Source organism: Anabrus simplex, chromosome 1 (genome assembly GCF_040414725.1).
Source record: "Anabrus simplex isolate iqAnaSimp1 chromosome 1, ASM4041472v1, whole genome shotgun sequence".
Lineage (NCBI taxonomy): Eukaryota > Metazoa > Arthropoda > Insecta > Orthoptera > Tettigoniidae > Anabrus > Anabrus simplex.
In genome coordinates, this window is record NC_090265.1 from 676031505 (window position 1) to 676057992 (window position 26488).

At 39.8% G+C, this 26488-nt stretch overlaps 1 protein-coding gene across 1 annotated transcript in view; it reads left to right on the forward strand.

The window, feature by feature from the left end:
• LOC136872044 (N-acetylneuraminate 9-O-acetyltransferase) overlaps positions 1 to 26488 on the forward strand; it is a 191061-nt gene that overhangs the window by 79261 nt on the left and 85312 nt on the right. Inside the window, exons 8-9 of the mRNA XM_067145876.2 lie at positions 4738 to 4923; positions 24977 to 25125. Coding sequence (XP_067001977.1) covers positions 4738 to 4923; positions 24977 to 25125 — 335 coding nt within the window. The remainder of the gene's footprint in view (positions 1 to 4737; positions 4924 to 24976; positions 25126 to 26488) is intronic.

Below are 26488 nucleotides of genomic sequence, written 5' to 3' on the forward strand. Positions count from 1 at the left end.
GGTCTAGTCATTGTTGAAGGTGATCAAGCAAGAATTCAAGAATGGCACGTCAGGAGTCAACATACGAGGATCAGTCAATGGATGACCCCAAAAGAGGAACTCCCTTCTGGCCTTGTCACAGATTGGGTGAATTGGAGAGCACTGAACAGACTGCGCTCTGGTGTTATGCGGTGCAGGGTAAACCAGAAGAAATGGGGTTTCAAAGTGGACAGTACCTTGTGTGTATGTGGAGAAGAGCAGACCACAGCCCATTTGCTGCAATGCAGTTCATGCCCATTCAGCTGCACAACAGAAGACCTGGTTAAAGCAAAGCCAAATGCACTTGGTGTTGCAAGGTTTTGGGCTCACATAGTTTAATGTGGCTCTTCACCATTGGAGTATTTATATTATGTTTTATGTTTTTCCTTATCTTTAATTTTAAACTTATGTATGCTTCTGACACGATATAAATAAATATGGCGGATAGGTTGTTTGTTGTTATTTTTATTTACAAAAGATAAAAAGAGACCTGGAAGCGACATATTCAAGTGGTGGGCAACGAGAGGTAAACCGTGGACGGTACAAAGGGGGAATATTTAAATACCGGTAGCAATGTTCAAGCAGTCAGCAAAATACAAGGACACTGGGGGATGAACAAGACTTGGCAAGTTCAGATGAACAAAAATAGATTATACTGAAACACAAAACACAAGAAGTTAAGAATAATACAACATCAAAATATTAGAACACTTTTCACAACAAATCACAAAGGAAATATTGCAAAGCTCGGTGATTGTGACAATTTGAATTTCATCCGAATAACGTTTACAATTACATTCTTTAAACAGAACAGATGTTTCCCAACGAACTGTATAAAGACAAATAAAAGAGATTAGGGAAGATAGGAAAAACAATAGAGTAGAAGAATGAATTAAAGGTCAGCATTTTTAAATTACAATGTCTGAGCATACTATAAGAATTGTCCTGACTAGAAAGTAGTGCACTATTCAATATCAAGTTCCAGAAAACACTGGACGTAACACACATGCATTTAGCCCAACAGATTAAACGTAAACAAGTTCAAGATAAGACTATTACGCAGTAGAAGAATGTAAACTAATTTGAGGTACCAGAAATTTTCGAGAGTATTGCACACAGAAAGTTCATTGTCGCACAAATTAAAACAGTGTTCCAATCAAAGAAATTAGACATCCAGTTGCTCCCTTATAGATACATACAGTAATTGAGTACAACCATTCCAGAACATAAGTCATGCAAAGTTTACAATACTTCATGGTCGAAGAATAAGTCCCATGCAGGTGTAAAAATTTACATAAACATAAGACAAAGATCTCTTTCCAACGGCCGAAGAACACCTCGAAGTAGTTGGCAAAGAGAGCTGCTTATGTAGGCCAGTTGGAGAGGGGAGGTGCAGGGGAAGTTATGACACACGGCACTAGAAACGACGAGAACATCCTTGAGGAGTGTAGAGTCGATGACATCATCCAGGTTTGATGCAGGTAATCGGCTGACAGTAGTCCTGTAGCTGTAAACAAGTTCAAGACAAGACTATGCGGATGTCAAACATCGGGAAGAAAGCAACGGGAAAACGATTAATGTGGTGAAGGTGAGTTGACAATGTTACAATCAGACCATATTAAAGAATGTTTTCTCAATTTCTGAGTGATTGGTGGTACTCTCAGAGATATTTGGATGGTGTCATTTTGAATTTTGTCCACTCTGGTTACTCCATAGGCTCATCTCAGTTGCATGGAGTTTTTGTTAGTCTCGTGTTCTATGTAGCCCAGCATTCTGACCCAAATAGAAAGGCTGGAAGGACAACTGTCTTATAAATTTTACCATTTAGGTGGAGTGGTACCTCTTTATCTCATTGAACTCCTTCACTTCATCCAGCCATTGCTTAACTGAGTGGTATCTTAATATCCGTATTGATGTTTCAATCATCTTGTATAACACATTCAAGATACTTGAAAGTATTTGTTATCATTACTTCATCATTTCTAATTTTTAATATTTCACTGTCCTTCATAATACTTATTGTACCTATTTACCCATGATTTAAAGTACGAAGCGTGTTTTTTAAGTAAGGTCCGTTTTGTTGTAGACACTAGTAGTTCGTGCGCATATCGCAATGAGCGTGTGCGTCGTGTACCGGCATGCCTCGGGAATGACTGTGCTCAGTTTCAGCTCTGTAGCTAACCTGTACGGTTCTGTTCTGTGCTTTCAAAATGTTTAAGACTAGCAACTCGCCCGCCACCTGTGAGGTTCGGTCAGTGATACGGTTTTTGTCAGCAAGGAACCTGTCTGCTGCAGAAATTCATTGATAGATTTGCGAAGTGTACAGTGATACTGTTATGAGTGAAAGCAAAGTGCGTAAGTGGGTACGACAATTGAAAGATGGCCGTGACAACGTCCATGATGAGGACCACTCTGGTCGCCCTTCTTTGATTACAGACGATTTGGTGGCTTCAGTTGAAGTGAAGATTCGTGAGAACAGGCGCTTCACAATAACAGGTCTCTCAAACGAATTTCTTGACGTGTCGAGATCAGTGCTTTACAGCATTGTTTCTGAACACCTAAAGTTTAGGAAACTGTGCTCCCGTTGGGTCCTGAAACTCCTAACAGAGGACCACAAAAACCAAAGATTTGAGTGTGCGATGAAGTTCTTGACTCGTTATGACGAAGAAGGTGACGGCTTCTTGAGTCAGATCGTAACTGGAGACGAAACGTGGGTTTCGCTTATCACGCCCGATTCGAAGCAACAGAGCATGGAATGGAGACACACACACACACACTCGCCTGTAAAGGTGAAGGCCAAACAGACTCTGTCCCAGCGCAAAATCATGGTGTCGGTGTTTTGGGATAGGCATGGTGTTTTATTGGTCGACTTCATGCAACGAGGAACCACTATCAATGCAGAAGCATACTGCCAAACCCTGAGAAAGCTACGCAGAGCGATTCAAATCAAAAGACGCGGCATGCTGACAAAGGGAATTGTCCTTCTCCATGACAATGCAAGACCTCACACTGCAGGTCAGACCCGCAATTTATTGGACAGTTTTGGCTGGGAAGTTTTAGACCACCCACCCTACAGTCCTGATTTTGCGCCGAGTGATTACCATCTGTTCCTCCACCTCAAACATCACCTCAGTGGCGACCGTTACAATGATGACGACGATGTGAAAACGGCAGTGAACTCTTGGTTATCGGAGCAGGCGGCAAGTTTGTATGAAGAGGGTATGATAATTGTTTGAACAAACTTGGCAACTATGTCGAAAAATAGAGTGAAGTATGTACTTTCGGAAAATAACTTTACTTTTTTGAAATAACCTTTTGTTGTGTACTTATTTTCAAACGGACCTTACTTAAAAAACACGCCTCGTAATTTGATAGAATCTGAGGGTGTTCTTCTAGAACAAAACAGGTCATTTTTTGTTCACTAGTGTGTGTTATTGTACTGTTTTCGACAGATTGAAAAGCCTTAAAGTTATATTGCATGAACAAGAAACATAATGTGAACATTGCCAAGGACATGGGAAAGAGAAATACTGAATAAGTGAAGGAAGGGAATGAATACAAATGGCGATCCAACCAAGAGCTCTACAAATACTGTGAAAAAACTGATGTGGCCAGGAAGAGACACCTAGCATTTTATGAACACGTCTACAGGATGCATCATGCCAGGTTGAGCAACCAGCTTCTCGTTTACTGGCAAAAGAGGAAGACCAACTCACCATGGTTGATGGAAGTAAACAAAGATCTGCAGGAACTGGAAGGAACAGAAAGAGACTTGAAAGACCAGACTTCTCGTAGGAGAATGCTTAAACAAAAGAGGTTCTAGGACAAACCAACAAGAAGGAAGACAGGTCCTCTCTGGACAAAGGAGAAAAAGGAACAACACAGCCAGAGGATGCGCAGTTACTGGGCAAACATCAAAACCCACCCTAAATGCAATAGTTGAATATCATGTTCCTTAGTCGGCCTATACAAAACAAGAAAAAGAACAAGCAAATCCATTCAAGCATTTCAGAGTGTACTCAAAAGGACACCCATCTGTAGCCAGGACAGTCTGTAAGAGTAGGAAGGCAAGTTGCACAGCAGCACAAAGCATCTACACGGGTAGGCCTGATACCTCCTTTGATATGCTTCTCTTCAGAATGACACATGTGTGAATGCTTTTCTCTCTCTCTCACTCTCACACACACACACACATGCACACACAGGTACCGGTTAACCCTGCCCATAATCTGGACATTATTCATACTGAGTTTGGTATGCGTATATAGTTTCCTGTCTAGATTGGTTAAGTTGGGAAAGTTTAATTGTAACTACCTGGTATATGAAAGATCAGAAATTAAATTTCCCATAGAAAACCATAGTTTAATTTCACTGATTGCAAGTATGATATCGACAAAAACTGAAAGTATTCAAGCTCTTCACGATTTTTCAGTTGTGAAATTTCACCTAGGTGTGACGTTGGGCTCATCAGTTGGAATGCCACTTTGCTCCAAGACTGACAGCTAGTGTCCTGTTGAGACTCCATTGTAAGCCTTCTTTGGAGCAATAACATTACTCTAGAGAGAGGTATGTACCTCCACTGAAACCCGCTTCCACACTGGGATGAAAAGCTGAACATTTCACAACTGAAGAAATATGAAGAGATTGAATGCTTTCAGTTCTTGTTGATTTATGAAAGATATTTCAACATTAACGTGCATTTTTCTCCTCCGTTTACAGTTCAATTATTGCGTTAGCCATGATAGTTCGGAGATTGATTCTGCAATGGAGAGGTGCAGCACCCATAGTGTTCACTCCTTTGAATGAGCTGAGCAAACAGCAGGCAGTGGAATCAGACTTCTACACTCTCATGATCTCGCTATCAAAAATGGGTATCATAATGGCCTACTTCTTCCTCTGTGATAGGTAAGTATTTTTTCAGAATACATAAGATGTAGTACAGACATAAGGAGATTCGTGAGTCAGTACGATATAAATTACGGAGTGATTTTCCCAGGGAATAAGGAAATCCTGCTGATTAAAGAACATAGGTTTTCATGGCTCGTTATCATTTCATTTGCTTTGCCCTGATTAAAGCCAATGAAACTTGGCTGAAAGCTTGACTTTTTGTTATAGACTTGCTAACATATATATGTGTGTATTTAATCCAGAAAGAATATTATTTATTTTCCGGGCGAGTTCGCTGTGAGCTTGCATCCAGGAGATAGTGGGTTCGAATCCCACTGTCGGCACCACTGAAGATAGTTTTCCGTGGTTTCCCATTTTCACACCAGGCAAATGCTGGGGCTGTACCTTAATTAAGGCCACTGCCGCTTCCTTTCCACTCCCAGTCCTTTCCTATCCCATCATCGCCATAAGACCTATCTGTGTCGGTGCGACGTAAAGCCACTAGCATACCTGCCAACTTTCCCGATTTAGGCGGGAGAATCCCGATTTTTGACATTTTTCCCGCATCCCAATTATTCTATTATTTCTCCCAATTTAAGCTTATTTTTTGGTGGACTTAAAACATTTGCTTTCAAATCCCGCCATTTCAGCTTTTTTATGCAAGTGGTCGGAAGCCCTTTGCTCATTGGCCGCTTTCAAATGAAATATCTACGTTTATTAATCCGAGAAATGTGCGCCAATGTGCATAGTTTATTGAAACCTGTTTATCGCAACGCATATATCGATCGTCAATCTCTCGTTCTCACGTGCTATGTTTGTGTTTGCTCACATCAGCCTAGTTGATTCTAGAGACCAGATGTTTTTTTATGTAAGATTCTGTGTTGTTTTTTTAAATAGATTAACTAGTCCATTGGAAATGCTGAAATCTTCTTTAGGACCATTCTCTGGTTATGTGTGTGACATTTTGACTGCAAATTCAACTTGTAAAGCCATAAGAAATAGTGTGTCTTCCATAATAACATTTTTACTGTTATTGATTACAATAACTAGATTCCATTGTAAATCAGCATTGAATGACCAGGAGCAACACGCTTCCCCCCCCCCCCCCCCCTTATCTCTCTCTCTCTCTCTCTCTCTCTCTCTCTCTCTGTGTGTGTGTGTGTGTGTGTGTGAGATATATTCAGACACCTACTTCTCAGAAAATTACAAGTTATTGACTTCTTTTTATAACATATGTAATATTTAATCTATAAATGTTGTGTGCATGACACGTGGGGACATTGAGAATTTCCATATTTATTAGCTTGAGGTCAAAAGGATATTTTCTTATCAAAAGAAGCCCCCCCCAAAAAAAAGACAACTATCACCATTCACCAGCTCCTTGTGACCCTCTTTGGTTGCTACAAAAGTCCTCGACTGGGTACAGGTGTTGCACCTTCCAAACAAGATGCAGTCCTCTTGACCTGGTTTTTCGTCCTCTTCTACCGCAGACTTCATGATGTGCAGCTGCGACATGTTTCGAAGCCTCCTATTGGTCAGTCACTTTCTCTCTCTCTCTCTCTCTCTCTCTCTCTCTCAGAACTTTTTCCCACATCCACAGGTTTTTCTCCCTTTTCTGCAACAAGTGACAACACCACATATGAACAAACTCTCCTATTGACCATTCATCAATATGCCAGGTTGTGAAATTACAAGTACCTTTTGTAGTACAGTAAAACCTTGGATTGCGAGCAACTTGGTCTGTGAATGTTTTGTACAACGAGCAAAAATGTTTAATGAATTCTAACTTCAATCAGTCACTACTGATCTGCATTTTTGAGCAGACGCCCAGGGGGCAGATTCCCTATCTGTTGTTTTCCTAGCCTTTTCTTGAATGATTGCAAGGAAACTGGAAATTTATTGAACATCTCCCTTGGCTATTCCAATCCCTAACTCCCCTTCCTATAATTAAATATTTGCCCCAATTTGTCCTCTTGAATTCCAACTTTATCTTCATATTGTGATCTTTCCTACTTTTAAAGACACCACTCAAACTTTTTTATTTGTCTACTGATGTCGTTCCACGCCATCTCTCCACTGGCAGCTCGGAACATACCACTTATAATACCAATAGTGTCAGTCCATTATTGGACATTCATACCTGCCAATCCTTCCGATTTACCCGGAAACTTTCCGGTTTTTAACTCGTCTTCCGATTTTCCGATTTATTTTCACGTCTTCCTATTTTTCTTCCCCTAGGATAAAAGATAAATTCTTATGTGCTTGTTTAATTTACGAAACCTCATTTTTAAGCGTATTTATTTGATGCTTTATTTCGTGAGTGTTTCCCGCTCTCCACAGCAGCGTATGGACTTAATACAGCTGGGGATTCGGGGCGGCAATCGTCCTGCAAGTAAGAGAGGCTAGCGCGCGCTGGCGACTCAGTTAATCGGGACGAAAGAAAGAGTTTGTTATTGTGTTGTTCGCGCGCTGTAAACTTTGTTTCTGTGCGTAGTTTCGTCGGAGTTGTAGGCTTGTAGGCCACGTGTTTTTTCTTGCATCTCTATGCTTTCTCCCCCTCTGTCAAAGTTGTATGTTAATACTGTATGGGACATATTGAATTGTTTTGTATCTGGTAGTTTAGCGAATTTAAGTGCATAATTTTAATGAGTTGAACATTTTAAGGGTGTTGTGTCGGTGACAGTTTCTGGTATTTTCTTTTCTTGTAATGGCGAAAAAATATAACAAACGTTATCTCCAAGTGTTCAGAGATACCTATAAATTTCCGTTCATGTTACCGTCTGATAAAGGAAACTACCGTATTTTCTCACGTAATTAACGCCCTTTCATAATTTACGTATACCAATATTTTTGGGTCCAAAGTGGAGAAAAAGAAATGGTCACTTATTTGACACACCCACAACTTCGGACATCCATCACGCAGCTTCGGATGATTTTCGAAATAAAGATGTTAACTACTCAAGTAGCAGGCTTCCTATTGCAAAAGCGGGCATTCCGAATACAGGGCAACGTGCTGTTATTAGCCGTTAGGAAATCCCGCTGTCCTAGTTTTAGGAGTGTTTCAGGTACGGGACATTCTGTGATCTCAAAATTATTTGTCAGTCAACAGTATTCGAGTAATACTGGATCATCCAAACTCGCGGTGATCAGTTACGCCGAAACATACAGGAATAGGGCAGCGGGCAGCAAGTCTTCAGTGTCCAAATGAAACGTGCGTTACCGCGGTAACAGAAGTGCACTTCAAGCGGCCAACAACTCTCGCAGAGCATTTCGCGGACCAAAAGGCGGCAAGTTTCCACATGTAGAGGAGGATCTGTTTAATTATATGATTTTGTTACGCAACGTTGGATAAGCCATTTCTCATGCAATACTGTACTGTATTTTAAAGAATGAGAAATAGCCTCTGCACATGGAATCAGTGTCTCTGATATGAAGGTTAGCCGAGGCTTGATTAATTTTATAAAGAGATATGGACTTTCTCTTCGACGAAGAACAACGTTGTGCCAAAAAATGACGAATGATTTTAATCATTTTCATAGCTTTGTGATTGAGAAGCGTAAAGTGAAGGAAAATTTGATCGCCCGTATAGGAACCGCAGGCCAGACGCCAGTCAGTTTCCTTATGCGACAAAGTCGAACAATCGATAAGAAAGGAACTTATAGTGTTATCGTACGCACTACTGGAAGCAAAAAAACGATGATGTACTGCAATGCTTGCTGTAACAGCTGATGGCAGAAATCTTACATTGTTCTAAAATGAAAAACAATGCCTAAAGCAAAATTTCCGAGAGTGATCCACGTTCGTATTTAAAAAAAAGGGTGGATGGTCACATCACTCGTACAAGATTGGATACGAACGGTTTGGGGTAATGTAGCAGGGTCCCTCCTTCGATGACCATATTTTATGTAGCCTATCTTTTAAATGTAAATGAATTGTTAATAATTTGTAAATATCTGAATTCCTTGAATAATTTACGCATTCGAAGATTTCGCTTGTATTTTTCGTCAAAAAACCGTTAATTACGCGAGAAAATACGGTATTATGCATTTTGTTGTGTGTGTCGGTGTGACATATTATTATTCGTATGTAAGTGTCATAAATGAGAATGATTAGGTACATTTTCTTGTAACCATTTTTATGTTTTCTTAGTTTAAGATTTTAAATTTAATGGTCAATTCGCATTGCAACTGTAGGATATGTATGCCTTTTATCCTGACCTCTTTTTACCTAGACCGTGGTGGATTATATGTGATGAAATCCAAGAATTTAAAAAATCTTCCTATTTTTGGTTTCTAAAAGTTGGCAGGTATGGACATTATAAATTTTCCGGCTAACTCATTCCTGGTTGCCAACGTTTTGCCCCAGTGTGCTAAATTGGGCTCATCAGTTGGTAAACAGCACACCTACCAAGACGCATGGCTAGTGCATACCGTGGAGGCCACTGAGTAGGCTACTTGGAGCCACCGGCAGTGCCAATGCACTATAAGAGACTCTGTCTCATTTTCAGATTCCCTATGGGAATCGACGTCTATATCATACATACCACATAGTCGAACAGCTCGTCTCCTCTCTTCCAAGTCTTCCCGGCCCAAACTTTGTCGGAAATCACACAGAACAAATCGAGCGGCTTTTCTTTCGATTTTTTCCAGTTCTTGACAAGTAATCCTGGTGAGGGTCCCATACATTGGAACCATACTCTAGTTGGGGTCTTACCAGAAACGTACATGTCCTCTCCTTTACATCCTTACTACAACCCCTAAATACGCTCATAACCATGTGCAGGGATCTGTACCCTTTATTTACAATCATATTTATCTGATTACCCCAATGAAGATCTTTCCTTATATTAACACCTAGCTACTTACAGTGATCCCCAAAAGGAACTTTCACCCCATCAACGCAGTAATTAAAACTGAGAGGACTTTTCCTATTTGTGAAACTCACAACCTGACATTTAACCCCGTTTATCATCATACCATTGCCTACTGTTCATCTCACAACATAATCGAGGTCATTTTGCAGTTGCTCACAATCTTGTAACTTATTTATTACTCTGTACAGAATAACATCATCTGCAAAAAGCCTTATCTCTGATTCCACTTCTTTACACATATAATTGATGTATGCAGTGGAACCTCGATTCTCCGTTTTTAGAGGGACTGTGAAAATAAAAGGTACAACACGGGAAAACGGAAAATCCGGGAAAGAATGAAAACCATCATCAATTGGCTAAACATCACAAAAATGAAATGTGTATAATTATAATCTTACAAAAACTCCTAAACCAAACCAAATTACAGCCCCAATGAGCCTTTGCCTGCCAGCAACTGCTGCTCAGCCCGAAGGCCTGCAAACTACGAGGTGACGCATGGTCAGTGTGACGAATCGTCTCGGCCGATATTCCTGGCTCTCTGGATCGGGCTCGCCATCTCACCATTAGATAGCTCCTTAATTAAAGGTAATCACGTAGGCTGAGTGGACTTGGAACCAGCACTTATAACCAGGTAAAATTGTCTGACCTGGTCAAAAATCGAACTCGGGCCCTCTGGATGAGAGGCAGGGATGTTAGACCGCGAAACCACATTAATTACCGGTATGCGAGTTCAATATCTCAATACTTTATATTGAATTATACTGGTGAATCTTCGTCAGTTTCCCGTGAAAACTTCTTTCAGTTCAGCAACTTGATTAGCCAAACTCTTCGTAAAATCTAATAACGCCAAGCCAAACGACAGTCGACCACAAGTAGTTTTTAATTCTCTCATCTAATAAAATAAAGCACATTAGATATAAAAGCGCCCAACATGATGACGAAATCCCTTCTTTTCTTAACCCCTCAGCATCGCAACCATTTAAAGAGCTTCTTACCCCGCGGCCGGATGAGATTTCAACTACGCGACTGAAATACATTGATTCACTTAAAGCGTTACTTCAAGTATAAGAGTAGCCCGATATGCACAAAATTTGTAATTCCTTATGATAGAACTATGTACATGCAGATAATTACATAACTGTTTCACATTTCCTTAGTAATTTAGTTTCGTGTGACAGAGTTCAAACCACTCATCGCGACAGAGACCCAAGTCACACTCCTGGCAACAGTACACCGACGTCTTCTCTTCATCGTGTTTTGAACACATGATACGTCTCTGAGGTTTAGATTTCTCACTCTTGGGTGCTAATTTCCTGATAAAATGTCTTTCCTGCGACCTTGGAATTGTATTATCTGATGCGCACTGGCCTTGAATATTTCGTTCCCCACCCAAGCGAGCGTATTTTGTAAACAAACCTTCCATCAGCTAAACCCGATAAGATAACTGCTCAATGTTTGCCCCTGTGACTTGTCTGAACATTATTAGAGAATTTAGAAATCCAAACTCACTGTTGAAAACGTCCCTTTGACCTGTATAATTATCAATAGTCTCCCACACAAAATTTCCAAGTACTAGTTCCTCTTCATCGTCACTCTCATCATTTACCACTGTATCCGCCACAGCCACATCAGCTATTTCATTATCATTGCTGCTAGTACTGTCACTACTACTTCCGACTAAACTCTCATCTGAATTGTACAATATTTCAAGCACGTTACTGTCAGTCAAACCACAGCTGTGCGTGGCGCGTCACACGGACTGATGAAGCTGCAGCGAGACCGAAAGCAGCAGGATGAAACTGAATGAGGGGAATAACATTTACGACGAAACAAACCAACTCTATACGTATTTCAGATAAAAGGTCGAGACAACGTCTTTCAAACAAGATACATACCATGAACAACTGGCTCTCGTATCATATGACAGAAAGCAGCACTAACTCATGGCTACACAGTGCGCTCATGGAGAGTTACAAAAATATTACAAGCCAAGAAATAAAGACAAATATAATAAATAATTTGCACTCTCAGTGCACAAATAGAGCAAAGAACATCACACGAAAAGGAAGAACTTCTCAGATCATCATTTCTTTATTTTATTTCGTGGGAAAGAATGAAGCAAACAGATTTTTAAAAAAGCAGAGATCAGTGTTCAGACTTACTTGACAAATATTTACCCTTGCAAAAGCAACCATATTTTAACGATTTTCAATTCTTATTTACAACACTGATAAACCTGAAAATGTCTTCTTGGAAACAAAACAATTTACATATCCATAACACCAAAACTCTTCGCGCTATAGCCGTAAATGGGAAACCATGTATGGGTCTATACCACGTATAGAGGTCGGCGCTGAGGGGTTAATCTTCCATTGTAATTTTGTCTCTGGTATACTGTTCGTAGTCAGTTTCTGCAAAGCTTGTACCGCATAAATTAGGTTATGTTGAACTCGAAAACATGGTTTCGAATGTATCGATTCTCAAAAGTTATTGAATGCATTATATTCAATTCTGCCCATCACTAATCCAATCAAATTGGAAAGAGAGAAAAAAAAAAATCATCAAAACTCAGAAATTACGGTTATTTGTGACCTTGAGGTCATCTGGCAAGTGCGCTCGCTGCACATGTCAGTACGAGTTGGAAATGATACAAACCATTGAAATGTAATGTGCACAAATAAAACGACTGCGATTTTTGTCATTTTAACATGAAAACGTAAAATTCCCAGTCTTGCAGTAGGACCAAAACAGTAATAGGCAATCCGAAGACCTCCCATAGCTTTCTTTTTTAAAGTAATTTGCAACATCTGTTCTGGTCTTGATAACATACCATAATTCTGTACAATAATATTCAAATACTAAATTTGTCTTAAGAAGAAGCAGTTTCGATTCCTGCCTGAAAGTCCAGTTACTCTACAGTACCCCGAGGAAAGTGCCGAAAACCTGTTCGGCCGTACAATCGAAAAAAAGTAAAAATATAAACATCTAACCCTTGACATAATGTAGACGTTTTACAAGTGCGAACATTTGATGAAACTCCTTCCGTCTTCAAGCCAAGCTGTTGAAATGCTCTGTATCTCCTTACAGTTATTGTGGCCACTCTCTGCTTTATGATTTCCGAGATTCTCTAAACAGTACCACCCAAATGCGATTCTAAGATGGTCCCTTGCCCAGTACAGTACTTGCTCTAATTAGCGCAGTGATGGGGCACTAACGCCAAGATCCATGCCATAGCCGTCCATTCGTGACATGCAGTTTATTAAAAAAGATTGGATGAGAATTTAGAGTTGATGGGACTGAAATTTCTGGACGGTTGGGACCATGTAATTTGAACCCATATTCCGGGAAAACATAGTTTCCGGGAACGGATAATCGAGGTTCCACTGTATAAGAAAACATAAAGATCCAATAATACTGCCTTGAGGAATTCCCCTCTTCATTATTACAGGGACAGATAAAGCTTTGACTCCGTGGCTCAGATGGCAGCGCGCCGTCCTCTCACCACATGGTTTCGTGTTTTAAATCCCGATCACTCCATGTGAGATTTGTGCTGGTCAAAGCGGAGGCGAGACTGGTTTTTCTCCGGGTACTCCTGTTTTCCCTGTCATATTTCATTCCAGCAACACTCTCCAATATAATTTAATTTCATCTGTCATTCATTAATCATTGCTCCAGAGGAGTGCGACAGGCTTCGGCAGCCAGCACAATTCCTATCCTCGCTGCTAAATGGGGGCTTCATTTATTCCATCCCTGACCCGGTCGAATGACTGGAAACAGGCTGTGGATTTTCGTTTTCACAGATAAAGCCTCGCCTACTCTAATTCTCTGAGTTCTGTTTTCTAGAAATATAGCCACCCATTCAGTCACTCTTTTGTCAAGTCCAATTGCACTCATTTTAGCCAGTAGTCTCCCATGATCTACCCTATCCGTTCCTTAGATAGGTCAATCGCAATACAGTCCATTTGACCTCCTGAATCCAGGATATCTGCTATATCTTGCTGGAATCCTGCAAATTGAGCTTCAGTGGAATAACCTTTCCTATACCCAAAGTGCCTTCTATCAGACCAGTTATTAATTTCGCAAACATGTCTAATATAATCAGAAAGAATGCTTTCTCAAAACTTACATGCAATGCATGTCAAACTGACTGGCCTGTAATTTTCAGCTTTTTATCTATCATCTTTTCCCTTATACACAAGGGCTACTGTAGCAACTCTCCATTCATTTGCTCCTTCATGCAAACAATAATCAAATAAGTACTTCAGATATGGTACTATATCCCAACCCATTGTCTTTAGTATGTCTCCCAAAACCTTATCAATTCCAGCTGCTTTTCTAGTTTTCAACTTTTGTATCTTACTTTTGTAAATGTCATTGTTGTCATAGGTAAATTTTAATACTTCTTCAGTATTAGTCACCTCCTCTATCAGGACATTATCCTTGTAACCAACAATCTTAACATACTGCTGACCACCGCCGTCTCTATCGTATATACTGCCTGCTGTATGCTGTGCGATCAACATGCTGCTCAGCATGAGCTCTTAGTTTCACGAACCTATACTAGGTGTGCCATCTAACGCACCCAGTTTATCTTCATACCCACGTTGTTGTGTTCCCGTGCGTTTGCATTGAGTATTTGTGAGTGTGTGTCTCTGGTTGTAAAGTGATGAATTGTTGTATTCCTCTCTGTATATCATAGCAAGAAATCCAAATTCTTCAGCTGTGAGGTTTCATGAAATCCCCCCCGCCTCCCTACCCAAGGAAAGAACTTTGGGGAAATTGGCTTAACGCTTTATTAAGGTGAAGATCAACCAAGGGTAGTTAATGGATTCCATCCGATTATTCTCGTATTTTTAGCCTGAATTTTAGAGATGAAGATAAAAGATAAAACTAAAAGGAAGATATATTGAAGCCAGAGGGTGTGCCTAGTTGGTTTTCACATTATACCCATTACCTTCAAACCAGAAAAATAGCTGCACGATAGACCAGACAGCGATAAGATATTTCTTCAGAACTAGTCTGTGATGAAACAGGCTCTTCAACTGCAGGAAATACATTGGATGACGAGTACAAAATTCATGTGAACAATGATATCTCAATCCAAGTCAATATTCCACCAAGTAAGAATGACAGCAGTCATCAGAAAATCATACATTTGAAGCTCCGATCGAGAATTCTGAGACTGCAATAAAAGCGAATGACTAGTCATAAGGAACTGAAAAGATTTCAGAAGAAATTTGAAGACACGCCAGAAATTGATTGTCTGAATAAAGTAAAGGAAGCAGCTAAATATAATGAGCAAAAGACTGTTTATCTTTTAGAACTAGTCCATAATTTTCACAAGACAAAATACGCACAGTCAAAGCAAATCACACGATATTGTGCAGCGTGGAGAATAATATCCGAAACGGTCACAGATATGGGAGGACTCCTGGTCTAGTGTCAGCTCCATCACAAAGTACTCTGAACAGGTACATGGGAAATGTTGATATGGTGTCGGGCTTTCCCAATTAGTGAAGGAAAGACTTACAGCTGAATGTAAAACACTCAGACCAACAGAGAAGAGTGTAACAGTGATTGGCAATTAAACGGCTAATTAGGTACGGATCCTCTACGACCGAACCAGTGACAAATTCGTTTGCGTGGTCAATGCTGAAGGTGTATGCGGCACAGATTGGAAAATCTCCTGCTCTCACGAATAAACGGTTGTGTTTTGTTGTAAATGGACTTCCAGAAAGTTCCCTATTCCTGCTGCGTACTTCCTCATTGAAGGCTTAGAAGATTCCGATCTATTCCTTTTAGTTCAGAAATGATTAATGTCATTGACTGACAGTCATAGAACCAATGTTTCTATGTTTAAACATTTTGGAGAGGGTAAAAGTGAGAACCTGTATCCATGTGATCCCAGTCGTAAACTTCTTTTCAGTTTTGACTAATACCATTTGTTAAATGTGAGATCCCAGTTCCTAGACAGAGAAATGACAGAAATGGAATCATCATCTCCAAATATGTGGAAGAAGTTTATCGCCTCCAGAGAGACTTGACATTCAAGCCTGTTCGGTATTACAAACAAACACATCGAACAGAGGAATATGGAAAAGATGACTTTTCTACTGTACAGATATTTTCCCAGTGGTTCTGCTGCTATTCGCTTCATGAAAGGAAACCATGCCTGTTTATAAACACAAGTTTAGACTTTTCAGACGGAGAATGGACGGTGCGCTTCAAGGAGTCAGTTTACACATCTTTCACATTCCACGTGGTCATTGACATAACTCGGCACATTCGGCAAAACAATCCAGATTGTGTGCATTTCTATTCACCAGCAGATAAAATACTGCAATGGTTGAATGATAATTCGATCGATTTCGTTAAAATGATTTATTTGGAATTAAAATGTTCAAAACTGAAGTGTCTGACTAATGAGACGGCAGATGCTGTCTCGCTAACTGTGAAATCTATAGTGGAATGTGTCTTATCAGTTACAAAATGGGTTCTTTTATGTTCTCAGTAGATGATTTTCTGGACATGCAGCAGAAGCTCTGTTTAGTGCAGTGAGATTGGGTGGTGGATATAATGACATGGCGGACGTACGCACTGCAGTATTTGCTATGAAACGTATCCTAAAATCTGGTCATGAACAAAAGGTCAGCGAAATAGTTATAGAAAAATGTGTGTGTCCACTGCTGGTAAATAACAATAAGAAAAGGACTGAACAGGTGCTCCGTTACTCGTGTTGAGAAAATTCTGAAATATTTATGTACCATGCAGCAGTGGAATGATCTTTATATATCTACTGTAACTGGTAAGATTTTATATATTTTACGTTTCTATATCTTAAGCCAAGCTCAAATGAGAAATGTTAATTTCTGTATTTGCATTATCTTCTCAAATAGTAACATGTTAAGGATTATTTTTAATTTTATGCTGGTGTTATGAACGAACTCTCGTTTAACCAACATGTGCTCTGGGTGCAGTAAGTTCTGCCATCTGCAGTATCGCTGTAAGCGCAATTTTCGCGGCATAGAGCAGGCTGTATACAGAGATTGAGATGGCAGTGCTGCTGACTGAATACTTCTATATTTTGAAGATCCTCGCATACACACTCCCCTTGTTCATTAATGATTCCTGTAATGTCCTTCTTGGAACCTGTTTCTGCCTTAAAGTACCTATACTTTTCCATTTTTCACTAAAATTTGTATGACCGCCAATTATGCTTGCCATCATGTTATTCTTAGCTGACTTCTAAGATTTTCATTCCAAACGTCCAGTCCCCTTTGTACTTCCTTTTCTCCTTTTCTCCCTTTCCTCAAATGACCACATCATCTGCAAATACCAAAGCATTCACTTCATCACTACTGATACTCTGTTTTACACATTTTATGATTTCATCCATCAATATAATAAACAATAATGGCGACAGTTCACTTCCTTGCTTGAGACAGTTTTTTGTATTAAATGTTTCAGAGTCACCACTCCCTACTTGTACACTGCTTTTACCCTCTTGATACAATATTTTTATCTTGTTAATTAATGATTTTGGTACATTCCTTTTCAGTAGGCATTCCCATACATGTTTTCTCTTAACTGTATCATAAACTTTTTTTCCAAATCCAAAAATACGAAGATGATTTCCTTGTTCCTTTCCAGATGTTTTTCCATTATCGTTCGCACTGTAAATATCAAGTCTATTGTTGATCTATTCGGTCTCAAACCATATTGTTCTTCCTCTGTGTTTCTGTTATATTCCTGTCTTTTGTCTATGACTTTCTCCATTATTTTTAGCCGATGTGATAATAGGGTTATACCTCAATCATTTTCACATGTCTTCCTATTTCCTTTTTTGAACAGTGGTACAATGCCAGTCTTCAGGTATCCTTTCATTCCTTCCATATGGCATTGAGGGCATTGAACCTTACACCTAGAATTTCATGTTTGTCATCTTTAACTTTTTCGTAGCTTACAAATTCTTCTTTCACCAGAATGATTACTCCCCCTCCTACCATTCCTATCCTATCTCTACGATACACACTCCAGTTCCATGAGAAAATTTCTGCATCCATTATATCATTTCTCAGCCATGATTCATCTCCTGTTACAATATCTGGTAAGTATATATACATATTAAATTACTTAATTCTGTTACTTTCTTTACAATACTTCTACATTTTTATGTCATCCCTACTTGACTTCCAGTTCCCTGTTCCCTCATCACTGCCCCGTAGGTCACCCCGTTTCCCTGAATGTACCTCCCTATAATCCTTGATAAACTATGAGTAGTGCTGATCTGTCTGACGAATGTCACAGTGCCTCGCTCATATAGTCAGCATCCATACAAGTGTAGAAATACTCTATTGTTTACTAGCAAAGCAAAGTCAGGCCATGAAGGCCCTGGGAGGGGTGAATGGTAAAGGCTTCCGTAACCTTGGCACTTGGTGGGGGAGAGTCGTTAGTTCTATGCCTGGCTGAATTTCCCCCAAGAATTAACCTGTTACTCATTTCTGGCATAGGCAGAGTGAACCTCAGGGCCATGTACACCTCCGGAAGATAACTCCGGTTTCTTTTATTTTTTGACTTCCTGACAACAAATGAAACACACGTCCTTTCGGGTGAACTGAGCACATCTTTACCACTTCGACCAGGCAGCCAATCTGCTGTATATTGTAGCATTGTAATCGCCTGTGTGCACAAAGCTCTTTATGTCCAAGTGTAGTAACTGTTATTTAGTAGCCTAACTACTACAGCAATGGGGCCCGTGAAGAAAAAAAATTTTAAGAGGAAGGCAGTAAGAAGAAGGTGATTACGATGGAAGTTAAGAACATTGAGAAGTATGAACATGGTGTGCGTGTTCCCAATATCACAAGATCTTACTCGAAGTTTGCATCACAATATTAAAGAAAGTGCGAGGACTCCTTGAATTGAAGCGCGCCCCGCCAGGCAGCGCTAGAGTGAGCAAGCTCCACAGAACTGATTAGCTGGTCGTAGGAATGATGCCAGAGGAAACGTATTACTCCATAACTGATACGTATTGACTATACACTGTCTTGTAAAAAAAAACAATGCCAGATTACAATTAAAATACCATGGTAGGGTACAATGGAAAAAATCATACATGGAAATGAGAGCTGTGGCTTTCATCACACGTTGTGAAAAGCACAGGTTACTGGAGTGTACATATACAGATAAATAACACATAACTCCCTTTGTATCAAAACAAACACCCATGAACATTAGACTGATCTTTTAATTCCCCATTCACTGGTGCACTCTCGTTCTTTTCCTGATAGTATCTAGTTTCTTTTTCCTGTTGAAAGTTTAACGGGACTTAATTTTACTGAAAGGTATTTCGGCAAATTAGGGAAAATGTGAGGCACTGCTCCTGGGCGTAATTTCCATCTCACATGAGAGATATCCACTTTTCCACCATTTGCTATAAAATTATCTGAGTTTACTATCAAATCATCAGAGAAATGAATATGATAAATTCTGCTATTATGCGTTTACTCAGTATCCTTCCGTGGAATAGCTCTGGTCCATTTTTCAGATTGATTTCTATCCTTCGGTGGTGAAAAAAATCGCATATCATCAACTACTCTACCATAGTGTGACTTACAGCCAGGCACAAAACAGTAAGTTACAGTATGAATGAACTGAGTTTAAGAACTGAAAGCAAAGGAAATTCAACTTATTCACTGAATTATCTCGTATAGTAACGCCTCTCGCAACTTTTCTATACCCGGCTTGCCGGAACTACTGGAGCACGTGTTGGATATAATTGGTTGCTGTGCTTGCAGTGGTGGGACCACAAACTACCATGCTATAATTTGGCTTAGTCCTCACACGTGGTCATATATTCGTCATGCCAATACATATTTTTGAGTTGTAGAACGAACCATCTGTATTTCAATATTATTTCTTATGAGAAAATTTGCTTTATCCTATGAGTACTTTGGGTTACAAGCACACTTACAGAACAAGTTATGCTCGCAATCCAAGGCTCTATGTACCATATGTGAAACTGCAGCACCTATCCCTTTAGGACAGGTCTCTCAACTGCGCTTTGTCTAGGAACAGTAGGGTTAGAAGAGTTCCTCATTAATACACCATCAGTGGCCTCCCTTATATGAAGGAACCAGAGCTCCGAATGCGTTCAGAAATGGATCACGATTATCACCTAGAGAGTAACCTTCATTCCCACATTTCAGAGATTGATTTGAGGGGTTGTAAATTTAAGTGTAAGAGGTTGGTGTTCAGCACACAGTATTTGAACCGTTTGTTGTTGGTGGAGTGATTTATGTAACTTAATTCAGTTTGTGTGTACGGGTGTTAAATGTAGGACAAGTAGTCCAGAAACAGTGGGAAATTCTCTTCATATTCCTTGATATCTTTTACTTACTTCTTGGCTCAATCAAATATATTTAAATTGAACACGGCCTTCCAAGCTCCTTGCTAAAGAATGTTCCCATCAATTCAGAGTACTTTGTATTCTTCTTCCCTCAGAACGTTCTGCTAAAATATTTTTTTACCCCCTCAAATATCAAAGCAGGGATATTCTTTTATTTTGTTATCACAGAACTATGCTGCACTTCTACATGCAGGACAACATCCTTCTGTTTTAAAATTCCTAAAAAGACTCATCGTACGTTCTTGCCGTGTCGGACAAAGAAGCATTACAGTTTTACTGTTCATTGTGAATTACAGTAATTTTCTCTGCAGCCAAGCGAGCTTCTTTCATATAGCCATTATTATGAAATGAAATATTGATTTACTGATCGGCAAGATACTGCAGCTCAACTTGCAAGCATAAATATAGGAAATGTTTAACAATTTGCTGTACTTATGTTTGTTTTATCAATTTGACCATTTTTATGGCCTCTTTTAGTCTGTACTGACTTTTACCATTAATCTGAGTATATATCAGGAGCTTAATAGGAGTCCGCCTTGTCAATACTTCACTAAGAATACACTTTGTTAATTACATTTATCTACTCCTACATGCTTTGAGAAAATAGGCAGTTCTCTTCCTCAGCAAAAATAATAAGTGATTAAAATTACACGTTGCATTATAATTAAAAACTAACAATTAAGACTGTTGTTATGACTAATTCTTCTAATAAAAACGGTCTTAGCCCCACTGCAGACTTACAGATAAAACTTGAGATGCTAGATATAATAAGAACTGTTTTCCAATTTAACAGTGAGTTTTTTAACTGTCTATTGCTTTTTATTAATAATGTATCTTGTGTACTCTATACAATTCCTCCTAATAATAAAACTATGTGTATAACAAATCTTGTTAAAAAATTGATTTCATAGCGCAGTTCCAATGACTTCACCTCATGTGGGATGAACTTCTTAATTATTAACCATGCGAGCCTGTTCTTACCCATTCAGGCAAGGTTTCTAAAAAATAAAAATAATAAAATCACTTTAGGATAGAGTCTGAAACTGTTCCTCTCGATCTAAAAAGATGGGAGAATTTAGTGTTAAATTCTTCACATGCTTCGCAAACGACTTACTTCTTCTTTTGAACCAAGGTAGACTGATCCAAACCAAATGATGGGTTCAACAATAATGACTGGGGAATCATATATTTTAAATGCCATAATAATAATAATAATAATAATAATAATAATAATAATAATAATAATAATAATAATCATCATCATCATATGGCCTCAGCTACCATGTTCAAGCATTTTAATTTGATGCCATCTGGATGATTACTTGTATATTTCAACATTCTATTTTCCTCTAGGCCTACTAGATTGCAGAGTAAACCGAATCTCTCTTGAGGGTCTATGGCTGAGGATTTTGCAGGATAAATGTGAATTATGTTACCAGAGATGCCAACATCGTTTGACATGGAGTGTCATATGGACCTTTTTTTTTTCTTTCTGCCCTTCAAAGATCCAGCTACCTCTGCTGAGTTTGAACCCACCATTTTGGGATCCAGAGGCTGACACTCTACCACTGATCCACAGAGGGAACTGCAATGTCACTGAACTGTCAGGGTCCATTACTTCCAACATTACCACTACCTCTTCATAGCAGTCAGAACATTTCTTGCTAGAAGGTCTTTTACTGTGTGTTTAACCTTATCACTATCTTGGGATCCAGAGGCTGACACTCTACCACTGATCCACAGAGGGAACTGCAATGTCACTGAACTGTCAGGGTCCATCACTACTAACAGCAAACACCTCTTCATAGCAGTCAGAACATTTCTTTGCTAGAAGGTCTTTTACTGTATGTTTAACCTTATGATGTTGTTAGTTTATCACTAACCCATTCTAAGACATGTTAAGTCCCGATCAAATTTATTTTTATTTCAGTAGATACAAAATTAGTCTGATCAGATTGTGGGTTCAGATCTCACTAGTGTCCGGTTGGCCGATTTTGTTCTGTATTTCAATACGTACTATACTGTATGTATGGAACACGACCTAATAAGTTGAAAGTTTATTTCAAGTACAATGCACTCGTGAAAAATATTCATAGTCTCTACATTACTTCATCATTGATTGCTCTTTTTCACCGCATCACATGATGGACTTCGAATGGATACTTGCACAGAAAACCTTACCAACACTTTCATTATACATTGCCTGACAAAAAACTTTAAGCAGCCAGTAGGAGTGCTTGAAAGTGAATGAAACTACATATGCTGAAATACCACGTGCCTTTATTAAACCACGAACCTACTACGCTGGCATAGCAGTGGGAGAGGTGATACTCCCACGTGGCGTGTCCCAGGGGGTCCTAACCGGCTTGCCGGCGGACTTGAGCAAAATAAAATAGCTCTCGCAGACCAGACATACAAACCTCTGTGAGTGGTGACGCAGACGAAGAATACACCCACGGTATCACCTGCCTGTCGTAAGAGGCGACTAAAAGGGGCAACCAAGGAATGATCGATTTAGAATCATGAGACTACTCGTAATTAGTTCCATCACGCAGGGAACACCATGGGTTGCTTTTACTTGCGAGTAGTACCACTATGTTATGTACACAATAGGTTTGTGATTAGTAGCAACAGAGTGTCAATCAGGGTGGGATTTACAGTGCACATGATTAGTACCACTACATGCGGAACACCACGGATCTGGGCGTTGCTTGTGATTAGTACCACTATATCAGCGACCCCGTGGGTCTGCTTTGCCTGTGATTAGTACCCACTATATGAGGAACACCATGGGAATACCGGCACCCATGATTAGTACACCTAGGTGAGGAACACCATGGGTTTGCGCTGCCTATAAGTGGCGCCATTATGTGGGAAACACCATAGATCTATGTTACCTGTGCGAAGTACAATACTTGTGAGTAGTACCTTAATGTGTAGAATACTGTGAGTCTACGCTACTTTTCATTAGTACCGCAACATGACAAAAGCATGGTTCTACTTTACTAGCAATAAGTACCGTTATGAGAGGCCGATGAACTGGATCTTCGACCCCTTTAGACAACAAGCATCATCGATTCAGGATTGTGCTTTAGAAGCAGTCCCTTGGTCAGTAATGCTATTGCTTTATGATAGTTTCTGGGAATGTGGGGCATTGCGTGTCGGATCCACTGATTGTTATAAATTCATATTCATCCATTCATTCTTTGTCATCGCGTTTTGAATTCTGGTCAGTGGATGATTTTGTACTTTTAAATTGTCATTACATTTCGTACCATTAGTGGCCGATGACCTAGATGTTAGGCCCCTTTAAACAACAAGCATCATCATCGTCACCTTTATTGAACTGATTACAATATGGAATGAAAGAGACAAGGCCGTTGGCAGTTACAGGTGGAATGTTGGCGCCAGGTCAGTAGGGTGTCGCACCCCTCTGGTTGCAATGCATGCCCTTATGCGGTTCAGAATGGTGTCAAACAGCCTTTGGATCCGCTCGTGAGGCAAGTTCGTCCACAGTTGTTGCAGCTGTCCCCTCAGATCTCGCAGGTTGGTACTGGGAGGGAGTACCCTTCCAGTGTCATCCCACACGTGTTCAGTTATGGAGAGGTTCAGGGATCTTGCTGGCTATGGGAGGACCTCAACATGCTCTAGACAGTCCATAGACATACGTGCTATGTGTGGACGTGCATTATCTTGTTGGAACACTGTCCTAGGGTGCTGTGCCATGGGGGTAGGACATGTGGACGTAGAATGTCTGTGACGTATCGCTGTACCGTCAAAGTCTGCTGAAGCACTATTAGAGGTGACCTATGCTCCCTACGCCATGATGCCAGGGATTACTCCTGTGTGTCTTTCCACAATATGGGCAGGATCTGCCCTCTGCCCTCGACGCCGCACAACCCGTACACGATGGTCATCGGAGGTCACGGAGAAGCAGGACTCATCACTGAATATGATGTGACGCCAGTCGTCCTCTATCCATGCCTCCCGGGCAAGGTACCACTCCAGATGCAGGCGTTGGTGTTCTTGTGTCAATGGCACCGATGAATGGGGTGGTAGGACCCCAAACCGGCGGATGAAAATCGTCGAGACACTGTACGAGAACTCACAGGATGGTGTAGTCTCTCCAGTACATGTTCGAGGATGGCAGGTGCCGAAGTTTTGGGATCCCGCTATGTTTAGCGCACCATATGACGGTCCTCCATCGGGGTGGTGTTTCTTGGTTGACCCGAACCTGCACGACGTGATTGGATGCCCTCATGTACTCATTCAATCCAACATCTGGCCACTGTGACATCTGGATGGCCCACATGCCTGGCTATTGCACGATACGACCAACCAGCCTCATGCAGTCCCACATTGCAGCCTCTGTCAAATGCTGTCAGTTGGTGGATAGGCTGTCTAACGCGTCTGCGAGGCATTGCGGGTGCTTCGTTCTATACGTAGTCCTCTCTGCATGTCTTGTCTTGCTTAACTGTGTGACTCCCAGCAGTTGACTGGTAACAGCTTAACAACAGGACGGTGCCATCACGAATGCACTTTGGTGGGTGTTCTACACATTACAGATCCTTATAAATCTAATCATTTTCTCACACATCAGTGGTATGCATGTATACCAAAATGGGATAATATTGGACCACTCCTTCTGGGTGCTTAGCTTTTATTTTGTTAGGCAGTGTACTTATGGAAATTTCTTCACATTTAATATTTACTGGATATCAAAATCTGTAACTTTTAAGCATGTATAAATTGGGTGCTTTTTTAAATAAGCTTTTTATTTTCCTATTTTCCAGAACAAACTTTTTTATGAAAGAGAATAAGTATTTCTCTCAGCTTAGCTTTTGGCTTCCATTGGGCTACGTCTTTGCATTGGGTTTATTCTTTACTGAAGACAGCCGCTTCACCAAAGTACTGCACAGAGATCAAACTGATGAGTGGAAAGGTAGGTAAATATTATAATTTTATTTTACTCTGAACTTAAACATTTACGAGTATCAGTTCATAGTGTGTTAAAAGTTTGAATTTGAAGCATTCAGTAGAATTTGTTCTTTACATTGTCTTATCATTTGTGTTGAAAATGTAATTTTTGTATTACATGTGTAATATCTACTTTGAGGGCTGTCCATCCAAAGAGATAAAGGGGTGCTCGATTCACCTGAATGGATGTGGGTTCATCTCCTGTTCAGGAAGACGAAAAATGTAGAAATGCGAATCGCATTTCTGGAGTGACTTATGACCGTAGAACTCACTCAGCCTACGCCAGAAATGAGCACTGGGTTAATTCCTGGAACAAAGGTTCGGAAACATTTACCTTCCTCTGCCCCGTGGGCCTTCATACCTGTACAAAAATGTTTTTATTTTCATGTAACACTTTAGATCTTATTCCTGGTCCAATTACAGTAGAACCTCGATTATACGTTCCGGAAACTACGTTTTCCTGTATTATTCGTTCAAATTACGTGGTCCCACGAGCATCCTAATTAACAGCTTATAGATCTCATATTTATCCCGTATTGGCTCAACACAACTAAGGTTAAGTTATGAGTAGGTTCCCACCTTCCAATACTTATCAATTTCTGTATAATAGGTTTATTAATTACATAATATAAACCATATAATCTCTAGTACATGTTTCGTTCCGATTATGGAACATCTTCAGCTAAAATTTGACAAAATGGCAAGACAATTAAAACACATTGATGTTATGATGATACAAAAGCTAAAAGATATGATAAAATGGCACGAAGATTAAAACATATAATTATGATGATGAAATAAAGTTCATTCATGTTGGTTAAAAATTCAACAAGTCAGTGTTCAAATGACGAAGTAAAAACGGCAGTAAGGTTCTTCTTCATGTTGGAGACGTGTACATTTTGTTAATCTTGAAGATAAATTGGAGAAATACAAGACTTTCTTAATGTATATTTATCGGGGGAACTCTTGATAAAACAACCGTAGTTGAAGTTGAGTTGTGGTTAGATTATTGAAATGAGTCTTATAGTCGGTCGTGTCGTATTTGACGTCCTCCCTTTTATACGGTTGTTTTATCAAGAGTTCCCCCGATAAATATACATTAAGAAAATCTTGTATTTCTCCAATTTATCTTCAAGATTAACAAAATGTACACGTCTCCAACATGAAGAAGAACCTTATCGCCGTTTTTACTTCGTCATTTGAACACTGACTTGTTGAATTTTTAACCAACATGAATGAACTTTATTTCATCATCATAATTATATGTTTTAACCTTCGTGCCATTTTATATCTTTTAGATTTTGTATCATCATAACATCAATGTGTTT